This window comes from Bactrocera neohumeralis, unplaced genomic scaffold (genome assembly GCF_024586455.1).
Source record: "Bactrocera neohumeralis isolate Rockhampton unplaced genomic scaffold, APGP_CSIRO_Bneo_wtdbg2-racon-allhic-juicebox.fasta_v2 cluster11, whole genome shotgun sequence".
Lineage (NCBI taxonomy): Eukaryota > Metazoa > Arthropoda > Insecta > Diptera > Tephritidae > Bactrocera > Bactrocera neohumeralis.
In genome coordinates this window covers 20464900-20479610 of record NW_026089624.1, presented here as the reverse complement: position 1 = coordinate 20479610, position 14711 = coordinate 20464900, and the positions used below count along the sequence as shown (strand labels likewise).

General features: G+C 36.4%; 1 protein-coding gene and 1 long non-coding RNA gene across 3 annotated transcripts; both read right to left on the bottom strand.

Moving 5' to 3' along the window:
* Positions 1-5516: 5516 nt before the first annotated feature.
* LOC126766220 (uncharacterized) lies at positions 5517-12175 on the bottom strand. 2 transcript variants are annotated; one of them, XM_050484112.1, is made up of 2 exons: positions 11944-12175; positions 5517-5895 (listed from the first exon to the last, which is right to left on the bottom strand). In XM_050484112.1, exons 1-2 carry the CDS (start codon positions 12061-12063, stop codon positions 5656-5658), a joined length of 360 nt encoding a protein of 119 aa, XP_050340069.1. In that variant the 5' UTR covers positions 12064-12175; the 3' UTR covers positions 5517-5655. The 2 variants fall into 2 exon arrangements, with proteins under 2 accessions (XP_050340069.1, XP_050340070.1); XM_050484113.1 differs by having other exon boundaries at positions 12022-12175.
* On the bottom strand, positions 9510-11261 carry LOC126766272 (uncharacterized). Its single transcript, XR_007668802.1, has 3 exons — positions 11073-11261; positions 9898-10979; positions 9510-9711 (listed from the first exon to the last, which is right to left on the bottom strand). It is a non-coding gene; the product is annotated as an uncharacterized LOC126766272 (long non-coding RNA).
* Positions 12176-14711: the final 2536 nt, after the last annotated feature.

Here is a 14711-nt window from a genome sequence, read left to right as displayed (position 1 = left end):
AATTATTATAACAGCGTTGATTTGTCCAATACGCTACTGCAATATAAAACCCATTCTACTGGCACTTTATGTTCCAATCGTTAGCCGAGCCCTAAATGTATAATCAGTAAGAAACTGAAAAGAGGCGAGTATATTTGGCGAAGAATAGGAAATGTTTATGTGACAAAATGGAAAGACAAACGTGACGTTCTGTCCATAACTACGGCACATCACCCACGTCTAATCAAAATTACTAATAGAAGAGGCCAAAAGAAGATGAAACCAATAGACGTTGCTGCTTATAACGAGAACATGGCAGGAATTGATCGGGCCGACCAATTATTGTCGTATTATTCAAGTCCCAGAAAAACAATTAGATGGTACAAAAAGGTTTTACTGTTACTTTACTGTTTTACTGGACATGGCTGTATGGAACTCGTTTTTCATATACAAACAGTTTCATCCGAACTGCTCCTTTCTAGATTTTCGTGAAGAACTTATAGTAAGCTTGTTCAATCTACAAGCCAATGTTACTGAAGGCAAGGATTTGGTAAATCTCGTAACATCTCGCGGTCGCCCTCCAAAAGCGCAAAGTGCGACTTATCTAATAGACATGAGTACCCATCACTTCCCGGAGAAAATTCACTTCCCTTTCGGACATAACAATCAAGAAAAAAACAAAAGTTACCAAAAGAGATGTAAGGTGTGTTCAGAAAACGGAGTCCGGAAGGAGACAAGCTTTCAATGCAAGAACTGTCCTGACAAGCCAGCGCTATGCCCCGCCGAATGCTTTGAAATATATCATACCAGAAAATAATATTTGTATTTAATAATAAGTTGAAAAAATAAAAATATTTAAGTAAAAATAAAGAATTAAGAATTAAAGAATTAATTTAAGGAATTCCCGCAATTTCTTCCGCACATATAAAAATGCTCTTGAAAAATTAAATGCGGGAATTCCGGTAATGGCGGGAATTCCCTAATTTGTTCAGACTATTTAAAAAAATTAACCTGTAGAAAAAAAGCGGGAATTCCCGCTCTTCAATTTTGTATGGAAAAATTAAGTGGCAGTCACACGCTAAATTCAAATGAACGCGAACGTGTTAACATCGCATATAAGGTTCTATCGAGCGTATTGTGTGAAAGATTAAAGCCCACCGTCAACAAACTGATTGGACCTTATCAGTGTGGCTTCAGACCTGGAAAATCAACAACCGACCAGATATTCACCATGCGTCAAATCTTAGAAAAGACCCGTGAAAGGAGAATCGACACACACCACCTCTTCGTCGATTTCAAAGCTGCTTTCGACAGCACGAAAAGGAGCTGCCTTTATGCCGCGATATCTGAATTTGGTATCCCCGCAAAACAAATACGGCTGTGTAAACTGACGTTGAGTAGCACCAAAAGCTCCGTCAGGATCGGGAAGGACCTCTCCGAGCCGTTCGATACCAAACGACGTTTCAGACAAGGCGACTCCCTATCGTGCGACTTCTTCAACTTGCTTTTGGAGAAAATCGTTCGAGCTGCATAACTAAATAGAGTTGGTACAATCTTCTATAAGAGTGTACAGCTGCTGGCGTATGCCGATGATATTGATATCATCGGCCTCAACACCCGCGCCGGTAGTTTTGCTTTCTCCAGGCTGGACAAGGAAGCACAGAAAATGGGTCTGGCAGTGAAGGAGGGCAAAACGAAATATCTCCTGTCATCAAACAAACAGCCGTCGCACTCGCGACTTGGCTCTCACGTCACTGTTGACAGTCATAACTTTGAAGTTGTAGATAATTTCGTCTATTTAGGAACCAGCATTAACACCACCAACAATGTCAGCCTGGAAATCCAACGCAGGATTGTTCTTGCCAACAGGTGCTACTTCGGACTGAGTAGGCAATTGAAAAGTAAAGTCCTCTCTCGACGAACAAAAGCTAAACTCTATAAGTCGCTCATAATTCCCGTCCTGCTGTATGGTGCAGAGGCTTGGGCGATGACAACAACCGATGAGTCGACGTTACGAGTTTTCGAGAGAAAAATTCTGCGAAAGATTTATGGTCCTTTGCGCATTGGCCACGGTGAATATCGCATTCGATGGAACGATGAGCTGTACGAGATATACGACGACATCGACATAGTTCAGCGAATTAAAAGACAGCGGCTACGCTGGCTAGGTCATGTTGTTTGGATGGATGAAAACACTCCAGCTCTGAAAGTATTCGACGCAGTACCCGCCGGGGGAAGCAGAGGAAGAGGAAGACCTCCACTCCGTTGGAAGGACCAAGTGGAGAATGACCTGACTTCGCTTGGAATATCCAATTGGCGCCACGTAGCGAAAAGAAGAAACGACTGGCGCGCTGTTGTTAACTCGGCTATAATCGCGTAAGCGGTGTCTACGCCAATTAAGAAGAAGAAGAATGTTTTTGTTCATTATGACTTGTAACTTTCCGAACTGCTCTGTGAAAGGCGAGTCGGAACGCTTTGTTTCTTGCTGGCTTTGTGATGCGCTTGCCCATCTTAAATGTGCTGGACCCACAGGAAAGATATTGGATTCTGTTCTTGACAGTAAGGGCTTGCGCTGGTCTTGCTTAACCCTCATCGAGACCCTCGGGTCTGGCCAGGCATATTTTGTTTTTAAATGTTATTTAAATATATTTAGAGTGTAGCAAACGACTTGCGCTTCCAGGTAGCTTCCTAGAACTTTATTTTCTATAGAATTCAGAAAAAAAATTCAAGGATATCGTATCGAAAAGGACGAAAAAAGGATATTATAATATTACACCTTAGTGCACTAATGGTGCTTGGCTTTTGTATGAAAATATATGAACTTTGGTATTTTTCTATCACTTCGCACGGTTGATTTATCTGTTTTCATGTTCGTTACATGTCACAACACATTCTGGCCATCTGGGGTCTTTGTGCGCGAATTCGAGCACAAACGTGATAAGCCCCCAGTAGTTGTCACTAAAATGCCAAGAAAACTCGTTGATACAAAAAACTGATTAACAATAATTCGCTAAGTATTAATTATCAAAATGTTGGAGGTCTTAATACTAAACTTACTGATCTGTATTTAAATAGCATTAATTGTAACTTTAAAATCATTGCTTTCACAGAAAGTTGGCTAAAGCCCCACATTTTGAAAATGAAATATTCAACAGTGAATTCGAAATCTTTAGATATGACCGGCTGAACAGAAAAGGAGGTCTTCGTCAATTCCATCTGAAGAAGTCGATGTTCCGCATGCAGACTTCATAGAATTTAAGTGCATTCGAATTTGCGCTAATAGTGGCCATATCTACTTATCTTTATATTATATACCGCCTCACTAAGACATATCTGTATATACTATATGCAGCATACTTCATTAATAAATAATGTTTTCTCAATGGTTAATAATACTGATTCTATGATTGTTTTGGGAGATTTAAATTTACCGTGCGTATCATGGAAAACTATTGATGATTATACCATTCCTATTAGTACTCGCTTATGTTCTAACGAGTTCTTAGATGAAATGTCGGAGTTGGGTCTTAACCAAATTAATTTAATTTTCAAACGAGTTTGGTAAGCTCTTAGATCTAGTTTACGTTGACAACGCTTCAATGTTCTCTGTTGTCCGATGTGATCCTTTGGTTCGGCCAGAGAACTCGTATCATCCTGCGTTGGAAATTAACATCGAAATCATAGCCAACTTTGCTCATAATAATACACAAGACCTTTGTTTTCGGTTCAACTTTGCAAAAGCAAATTTTAAGAAGATTATTTACGAACTTTCTAAAGTAACTTGACCAGATTACAGTGGCAGTATTGAATTTAGTTCTTCCCACTTTAATGAAACTAGCTTAAACTTATTTGAAAAATATGTTCCGAAGTGCGTTATTACTCAAAAAATTAGCTCTAATTATGGTTTTCGAAAGAATTATGTAAATTAAAAAATAGAAAATATCGTGCTTTTAAATTTTTTAAAAAAAACTGGTTTAGTTGCTGATTATTCAAAATATTCTAAATTGCGTCGACAATTTTCTGAACTTAACTAAATATGTTATAATAATTATATAGATGAAGTAAAAAATAATATTATACGTAATCCAAAATTGTTTTATGGTTTCGTCAACTCCAAACGCAGTATTTCTAATTTTCCGTCCGCTATGAAATATAAGTCTAGTATGTTTAGTGACAATCACACCATTTCTCATATATGTTCGCTGAATTCTTTAGGTCCAATTACTCTCCAAAATCTCCAAAAAATATTCCGAACCAGCACAAGTTATGTCCGATTTCTGTCATTAATGTACCTACCATTTCCGAAGCAGACGTCTTATATCAGTTAAATATGTTAGAACAATTATACAATTATGGCCCAGATATGATTCCCTCATGCTTTCTTAAGATATGTGCCAAATATACATACCAACCCTTAACAAAACTATTTAATTCATCTCTTATGCAAGGCTTATTTCCATCCAGATGGAAAAAGTCATTTATAATTCCTTTACGTAAGAATGGATTTAGGTCATCTATTGAAAACTATAGGGGAATAGCAAAGTTGTCTGCAATACCTAAACTTTTTGAAACAATTATAACAGACGACGTAACCTTCCGGATCTCTCCACTAATTTCTTGTTCTCAGAACGGTTTTCGTAAAGGGAAATCTGCAACAACTAATTTGCTTGAATTTGTATCACATTTATAAACGGGCTTTAGGGAGAATAAGAATACTGATGTTATATACACAAATTTTAGTAAAGCTTTTGATAAAGTAAACCATTCAATTCTTTTGAATAAACTTGATTTTCTTGGTTTTCAACCAATATTTCTAAAATGGGTTGCTTCTTATCTTAGTAATAGAATTCAACAAGTCATATTTAACGATACTTCTTCTGACATAATCAATGTTCCTTCAGTCATTCCCCAAGGTAGCCATCTTGCTCCAATTCTGTTCTTGTTATTTATTAATGACATATCATCTGTTGTTAAGTTTTGAAAAGTTTTATTATATGCTGACGATGTAAAACTTTTTAAAACATATACTTCAAACAGCGAAAGATGTCAGTTGCAAACAGAATTAAACAAACTAGTTTCTTGGTGTGATAGAAATTACATGCCATTGAACCTTAAAAAATGCAAAACGATGTGCTTTTCGCGTAGAGCTGTAGACCCTACTTCAAACGCAATACGAAACTTTAGGTTGGAGCAAGTATGCAGTTTTGTTGATCTGGGAGTAACTATGGACCCCAAACTCAATTTAAACTTCACGCATCTTCCACGGTTTTTAAAGCTAAAGGCGCTCTTAGTTTTGTTAAACGTTGGTCTAAAGACTTTTGAGATCCGCTTACCACAAAAATTCTTTTTACATCTCTGGTGAGGCCTATATTGGAGTATGCTTTTGTGGTTTGGAACCCTAGTTACCAAGTCCATTCGGATAAGTTAGAGTCCGTTCAAAAACAATTTTTACTTTTTGCCTTAAATAATTTGCATTGGGATTCCAGTTTAAATCTTCCCCCTTGCACTAACCGTTTAAAACTTATAAATCTCCCGACACTCGCTAGTCGTAGGGAGATGCTTGGTATAATATTTCTTGAAAAACTCATGAATAAGTCAGTCTGTAGCCCATCTCTCTTATCTGATATTAATTTTAACGTTCCCGCTCACTCTACCAAGCAGTTTAGACCCTTACTTTTAAAACCCTCGCGTAGGTTGGGCTTGAGGAGGGTAGTCGTTGGGTATTATTATTATTATTATATCGTCATCAGGATCTTCTTCTATGTCTGTCATTTCATCCACTTCGTCTGGAGGTAATATGACAACATCAATATCATTCAAGTCCTCATCACTTGAATCTTCGATCTCTTGTAGATAATCTGCAATTTCGGACACCTTAAAGGCCTTTTTATACTTTTCTTTCACTGGGTCCATAATCTATAAGCAATAAAAACATATATAGGCACACGTTTATCAAACAGAAAAGGGTATATGTACTTTTACTATTTCATCAAAGAACAAAATCATAATAATTTTACTTGCCTTCGTCAACCACTTTACTATCAAACCACCAATATTATTCACAATTTTTTAACTCACATATGATATAAAAACCACAATAATGTCACGAGATGTAGTGTGCTCGGCATAAACTTGTCGAATAATGCAAACATTAGACACGCAAGACACAAAATCAAGGCACTTTAATCAATTATTTCTACCACTCATAAAAAAATCATCCAAAAAATCGATTTTTTAAGCCTCTAAAGCGGACACTTTCTTTGTTCTGCATTCAGTCACTAGCTGATGTTTCGACTTCAGCTTTAACTTCAAGTAATTAAGGATTAAATGTATAAATACCAGTAAGTTGAAAATAAAAATTTGAATTATATTCCCCATGAATGGAAGGGTGGCGTTATCTACATACAGTGGGCGACAAAAGTCTACGTACGACCCATATTTTTGATGTATTGCTGAATGTAAAAATAGTATGGAAAAAGTAATGATGCAGTTTTGTTTTAATTACATTTTTATTAGGAAATTATAAAACAAAAAGTTTACTCCAATACAAACATAACAAACTATTCACAAAAAACTAAAAAAAACCATTGACAAAAGTCTACGTACGGCATGTATTATATACTTTATGTTCATGTTGCAAACTAGAAAGTAACGGGAAAGTACCGTTTATGTTTATTTTGTGTTCATGCTTTACAATAAGCTTCATGTTAAGCACATTTCGATATAATCGCGTATAGTTTACACAACGTATAGTTGTCACAATGGGTCCTCGGAAAGAAATTTCAACAGATGTGCGAAACCTGGTGGTAAAATACAAAAAGGAGAATAAATCATTTGGTGAAATATCAAAACTGCTTAATTTACCTAAATCAACTGTTCAAACCATATTTGAAAACTTTATAAAAAATAAAAGTGTTGAAAATAAACCACGAACCGGTCGACCGAAAAAGCTTAGTAGGAGAGATGTCTCTTTTATTTTAAAAGAAGTTGATAAGAATCCACAAATTCATGCCACTAAGTTAGCCACGGAATTAACAGTACGATCGGATAAAATTGTACATTCCAGAACAGTTCAAAGGGCTTTAAATGACAATGGATTTCACAGCAGAACTCCACGCAGAAAACCCCTTATCAGTGAAAAGAACCGAAAGCTTCGTTTGGATTTCGCCCACAAGTATAAAGATAAAGATCTTGATTTCTGGAAACAAGTTTTATTCACCGACGAATCCAAGTACAACATTTTTGGAAGTGATGGAAGAGCCAAAGTTTGGAGAAGAGCCAATACAGCAATGAAGCTCAAACACCTGATCCCTACTGTCAAACATGGCGGTGGAAATGTCATGGTTTGGGGCGCTGTGGCTGCATCTGGAGTAGGAAACTTAGTATTTGTGGAGGGGAACATGGATCGTTTTCAATATAAGAATAAACTAGAACAAAATTTAAGAGCATCCGTGGATAAACTAAACCTTGGTAGGAGCTGGCTCTTCCAGCAGGATAACGATCCGAAGCACACGGCCCACATTATAAAGGAATGGCTGCTTTACTATGCCCCACGTCAATTAAATACACCACCACAAAGACCAGATTTAAATATTATTGAGCATGTTTGGGAGATTTTGGAACGTAAGGTGAGAAAACATGTCATTACCAGTGCGAAAACACTAAGAGAGAAACTACAGGAAGAATGGCAACATATAACACCCGTTGAGATTGAAAATTTAGTTTCTTCAATGCCTAGACGCTTACAAGCAGTTATAGATGCCCATGGTGGGCCAACAAAATACTAAATTTTAAGACTCAGTGCCTTATTGAAATGTTTTTTTATTAAAATGCTAGTCGTACGTAGACTTTTGTCAATGTTTTTTTTAGTTTTTTGTGAATAGTTTGTTATGTTTGTATTGGAGTACACTTTTTGTTTTATAATTTCCTAATAAAAATGTAATTAAAACCAAACTGCATTATTACTTTTTCCATACTATTTTTATATTCAGCAATACATCAAAAATATGGGTCGTACGTAGACTTTTGTCGCCCACTGTATATGTCGGTTGGTGCGTTAGAATCTGCTATCTTTATCGATTGTCCTGTGAGAATTTCATGACATTTCATTGGTATGTTATGGCGATGATTGCTTATCCCGTAGCAGAGTGCGCGAATGGTTTCAACGTTCAACATGTGGGCCAATCAAAACCCGTGATCACCGGAAATTCCATCGAAACTGTGCGTGAATACATCAAAAATCTACCGAAATCATTATTGAAATTCGTGGAAATGGAATTGAACATCTCCAAAACATCGATTTATCGCATTTTGACCGAACAATGGAGCTTACGAAAAGTGTGTGCACGGTTGGTTCCGCACAAATTGATTGACGACCAAAAATTGCTCAGAATCCAACATTCGAAGGACGATTATTTGACCAAAAATCACATTTTAACCATTAAGCACTCCCGGTATTCATCTGATATGGGGCACAATTCCGATTTCTTTGGCGCCGCGATTTGAAGGTACCGTTGGAAAGAGGAAGTCCTCCTGATTAAAAAATATACAAGGTTATAGGTACCGCAAACGCTTAGTTTAGGAGATATTCGACCTTAAAGTTCAAAAATTCGCAAAATTCGAACATTTCAAGAAGCTATTTCACCACGTTAAACACACTTTATTCACATTTTTCTCTTCAAATTAATTAAATTACACCATAATCTTTTAAATAAATCCACATTTTACACTTTTAGCAGGTGTTTTATATAAAAAATCTTTATTTTAAAAATTACATTTTACACTCTTTTGAACCTCATTTGTTTACCAAAAATTACGAAGAAATGGAGAGTTGCCATGTGATGACAAGGCAATTCGCTGAAATTCCTCTTTTTCGCAAAAATTCCTCTATTCATGCATATGGATATTTTCTTTTTTAAATTTATTAAGCAAATAAGTAATATTATATACATGTATTAGTAATATTATATAATAATATTATATACATTTGTATAAGTAATATTATATAATAATATTACGTAATAAAGTGTAAGGTGTACAGTACAGTACAGTACGAAAACTCAAATTTTGTTTCAATATGAGTGCATGACAAAATATAATATATTTCCATTTATTTTTTATGATACATTGGTTTGTATTTTAGGTGACGATATATATATATATTATATTTAAAATATGAGTTTCGGATATAAAGTGGTTATATTTTTTGGTTATTATATCTGTCAGCAAAAAGGGAATACGTTTTTTATTTTTAACGCAGAAAGAAGTACTACGCGAAAGTACTACAGTCACCCCGGGTATTCGCTCGGGCAGGGTTATTTTTTAGAGCGCGGCCGAAGGCCGCCAACGCAGAAAGGAGTACTACGCGAAAGTACTTCAGTCACCCCGGGTATTCGCTCGGCCAGAGTTATTTTTTTAGAGCACGGCCGAAGGCCGCCAACGCAGAAAGGAGTACTACGCGATAGTACTTCAGTCACCCTGGGTATTCGCTCGGCCAGGGTTATTTTTTTAGAGCGCGGCCGAAGGCCGCCAACGCAGAAAGGAGTACTACGCGATAGTACTTCAGTCACCCCGGGTATTCGCTCGGCCAGGGTTATTTTTTTAGAGCGCGGCCGAAGGCCGCCAACGCAGAAAGGAGTACTACGCGAAAGTACTTCAGTCACCCCGGGTATTCGCTCGGCCAGAGTTATTTTTTTAGAGCGCGGCCGAAGGCCGCCAACGCAGAAAGGAGTACTACGCGATAGTACTTCAGTCACCCCGGGTATTCGCTCGGCCAGGGTTATTTTTTTAGAGCGCGGCCGAAGGCCGCCAACGCAGAAAGGAGTACTACGCGAAAGTACTTCAGTCACCCTGGGTATTCGCTCGGCCAGGGTTATTTTTTAGAGCGCGGCCGAAGGCCGCCAACGCAGAAAGGAGTACTACGCGAAAGTACTTCAGTCACCCCGGGTATTCGCTCGGCCAAAGTTTTTTTTTTTAGAGCGCGGCCGAAGGCCGCCAACGCAGAAAGGAGTACTACGCGAAAGTACTTCAGTCACCCCGGGTATTCGCTCGGCCAGGGTTATTTTTTTAGAGCACGGCCGAAGGCCGCCAACGCAGAAAGGAGTACTACGCGATAGTACTTCAGTCACCCCGGGTATTTGCTCGGCCAGGGTTATTTTTTTAGAGCGCGGCCGAAGGCCGCCAACACAGAAAGGAGTACTACGCGAAAGTATTTCAGTCACCCCGGGTATTCGCTCGGCCAGGGTTATTTTTTTATAGCGCGGCCAAAGGCCGCCAACGCAGAAAGGAATACTACGCGAAAGTACTTCAGTCACATAAATTACGTATTACACATATACACAGGTAGAAAGTATTTTTTATGGTTAATATAGAAAAAAGAATCACGCGATAAAACAAACAAAGAAAAATTGTTAAAAATCCTACATATTTACTGTTTAAGATGTGGCAAGGCTCGTTTTCCTCATAATTGTAAACAACCTGACCTTTTCAACGATGAGTGTGCTAAGTGATTTTTAAATAACAAAATTTAGCTTAAAAATTGAAAAATAAATGTGAAATGTGAGCTTATTTCAAAGCTTAGAGTGTGTATTTAAATATACAAAGTAAAAAATGTGAAAAAAATTTAGTGAAACATAGAGAAATATTATGTTTTCTTAGTGCAAATTTTTGAACTTTTAATCGTGAATATTCTAAAAAATATTAGAAATTTTTAAATTATTTTTGGATATTCCTCCTCTGGAGGAGCTCCCCTATCCGTAGATACACCATTTATACGGAAATTCGTTTTTTTTACCCCTCCGCCAAAGTAATCGGAATCGTGCCTGATATGGCACCGTGCGACTTCTTCCTTTTCGAAAAAATGCATTTCTCCATGAAGGGAAAGCGTTATGCAGACGTAGAGACCATTCAAAAGGATTGCACCGGCATACTGGCGGTCATACCGGCCAACGAGCAAAAACACTCGTTCGACATACTTACATACTTTTGGACCGTGCAAAAAGCTGTATTGAAGCAAAAGGAGACTATTTTGAATAAAATAAATTGATTTTGCCAAAAAAAAACATTTGTTATGTTCTGTTTACTTTGGAACGCACCTTGTACATATAAACTTTTCTCTTCAATCACTCTATCTATTAAAAACCCGCATCAAAATTCGTTGCGTAGTTTTAAAGATTTAAGCATACATAGAGACATACATGGGGCCAGAGAAAGCGATTTTGTTTAATACTATGTAGTGATAACTAAGAGAACATAACTAATGGTTTGTACTACCAATAAATGATATAATCAAAAGCTGCGATTCATCACCGAAGGGTCCCTTCAGAGAATTCCAAAATATTAAAGCCTATACAGGCAATTATATAATTTTTTTTTTTTGATAATAATAAAATGACAGACACGAACCTAATAACTGGGACTAAGATACAATAGATAAATAGTCGAAAATGTATCTAATTCTAACAACGATTCAAAGAAATTTCTATTATTACTTATTTAATTACATAGGAAAAAATATATTTCAATATATAAAACAGAAAAGTTAGGCTAACTCAGCAACATAAATATTTAAAAAGACACTCATAACTCAGCTAAATTCTGCGAATCCTGCAAAAAAGGACCCCCCGGAATAGAAAAGCCTCTCTTTCTACAAGAGATCACACAAATAAAAAATAAATATAATTTTTTGATGCATACATATAAACAAAAAGACAAAATCCCTGATTAAATGGCTTATGAGAGAGGATTAACAGTTGATTTAATTACGCGCCTAATTGCGGAAAGTAATATATAATATGTTGCTCATCATTAAGACCGGAAATTTATAGATTAAGGACACAAGAAGATATAGAAACACTTAGAGCTACCGATTATGAAACAGAAACAATAAACGACAACATTCAGTGTCATGAATCTCTCGATGTCATACAACTTCTACCAGAATTTTCGAGAAAAATTAATGCTTACGTTAATTGGCGGGAAGTAGCTCATAACGCTATGAGCCTGTGCGCTAGAAGGAAGTAGAAAATATTTTGCAGCTCTCACCATTTTGCGTAATAAATTTATGCTAGAAGCAAACGACACCATGATACTGTGTTAAACTTTGATTTAATAATTGCTCGTCTTGTGTTTGCGTATAGTAATGTAAATCTCCTCTGAAACCTACCCATGTATCCAATTCACTCACTTACATATTTACTTAGCTACTCACTCTAACTCTATTGATCATACTATGTAATTACATCCACCCATGCTGTATTAACCAATGTTACATTTATCTTTTTACATACCTCACTCTCAAGTGCTGTACACATAGAGCGTGACAGGCAGCAGCAGCACGACAGTGAACTGAAAACGTCGTTGTGCATCTTACTACATGTACATTTGTGAGAAGCAGCAACAACACAATGGCCGGGATGTACACAAAACAACGCAGTTGTCCATTTTGTATGTACACAATTTCGTTGTGACCATACTAATACCTTGCATTTCAATGAAATTTTAATATTTTGTTCAAAGTGAAAATTTGTATGCAAAAATAAGTAAATAGGTAAATATTTTTGTTTTAAATTATCAATTGTTATTACAAATGATATAATAGAGCTATTTTATGCTTTTATTTGTAAAATAACGTTAAGTTTGTTAAAGCTGTGAATAACTTTACATTTTACATATTAGTGGCATCACCACTCTACCTCCTTTTTCTATCTTCCATTCTACTGTCGTCCTACTGTCGTTGGCAAATATAGGAGGATATTGAAGTTAGCGAGAACGACAACTGTCGGCCGGCTGTCGTGTAGTCGTGCCGCTGTCAAAATAACAGTGTCCATAAGAACGTGTGTATTTTAGTATTTGACAGATGTAGTTTGCAGAGAGGATCTGTCACTGTGTTGGTGAGCACGAAAAAAAGTAGCCCAGTAAGAAATTGGAATTAAAATACAGCAAATTTAATAAATAATTAATAGTATAATGAAAATTAACAAAATGTCTTTTCAGGATATAATACCTAATATCTTTATCTCGCAGGGCATATTTGGTTTTGCGCTACAGTCTTGCGTGATGTTAATTCGTTGCTGGCTCGACAACGACTAAACGATAGAGCGTAAGCGTACGTGTGAAGTTAGTTGGCACAATTGTGCTAAGAAATGCCGACCACTGGTCTACATACAAAATGGACAGCTGTGTTGTTTTGTGTACATGCAGTGTGTTCAGTTCACTGTCGTGCTGCTGCAGTCTGTCGCCGTCACTGTGTTCAGCACTTTAGCCATATTATGCCATATATAGCCACATAATTATGTTGACTTGTCATAAGCTATCAAATCTTGTATAAGGAATAAAGGGATGTTCAACTTATTCCAGTGTGAGAGCGCTTCAAAATTAGCGTTTTTTATAACATTTTCCATTATAGCCAGATTGAACAAAATAACAATTTTTGGGCATTTATCAACCCAACACCCAACATTTAGTACGAATAAAAATTACTAAATAGTGGTTATTCTATGGAGAAACTATTTAAATCTTTTTAAAGAATATTAGAACAACTGACTTTTGTCCTCTCAATACCCAATAATAGGATTTAAGCTTGTTAGCTCTCAATCATTAAATGTTTTTAATCATTTTCCATTGAAAATAAAACTTTGATGCTTCAAATCGCAAAACGTTTCATCAAATACCTTTTAATTTCACAAATTTATTTAATTTTCATTGTTTTACATTTTTTATAAGTGGTCTTGAACGTTGCAACAAATCCCTCCGTTTTCACATTTTTTGGTAAGATTTCAATCTGGTCATCGCTCGTTTCCAATTGATGAACGTCAAAACCTACTGAACTCGATTAGCTGTCAAAGTTGGACATCTCTTTATCTCTGGCTTGTATATTGAACTATGTAGAGGCATTGTCAGTTCATCGCTTTTTTCATTCACAATAGCTTGGTTTTTAACAGGAATAATGGGATGCCCAACTCTCCTGTCACTGGAAATGTGAGAGCCGCTCACCTACCGAACTTTGACAGTTGACTGGATTGGGTAGGTTTTGACGTTTTGCAATTGGAATGACTGGAACGGCCACATTGAAATTATACCAAAAATATATGTGAACGGAGAAATTTGTTGCCGCCGTTCAAGATCGTTAATAAAAATTTAAAACAATAAAAATCAAAGAAAATGCGAAATTTAAACATATTTCATGAAACGTTTTGTAATTTGATGCATAATAGAAATCGTTTTCTATTACAAATGATTAAAAACATTCATTAATTGACAACTAACAGGCTTAATTCACCTTATTAAGTATTGAAAGATCGAAAGTCAGTTGTTTTAATATATCATAAAATCATAAAAAAGGATTTAAGTGGTTTCGCCATATATTAAAAGTCCAATATATAATAATTTGCAATCGTAATAAACGTTGTGCGTTTTAATTTAAATGCCCAAAAATTCTTATTTTGTTCGATGTGGCCACAATGGAAAATGTTATAAAAAACGCTTATTTTGAGGCGCTCTCACACTGGAATAAGTTGGGCATCCCATTATTCCTGGTTTTTAAGTTAACACATTAGGCTGCTAGTCTGCCCACTGTAGTGTTCTTAGAGCTGCCCCACGCCAGCCAGTAAGCGTGGGAATAGTCCGCGCCCTGCGGTAAATTTTCTTGTGTTGGTATGCAGCTCTAAAGAAATCTAGTACTAATTTTTAATACATTTTTTCAGTAAAATGGGAATATGGCAAACCTGGTTTTG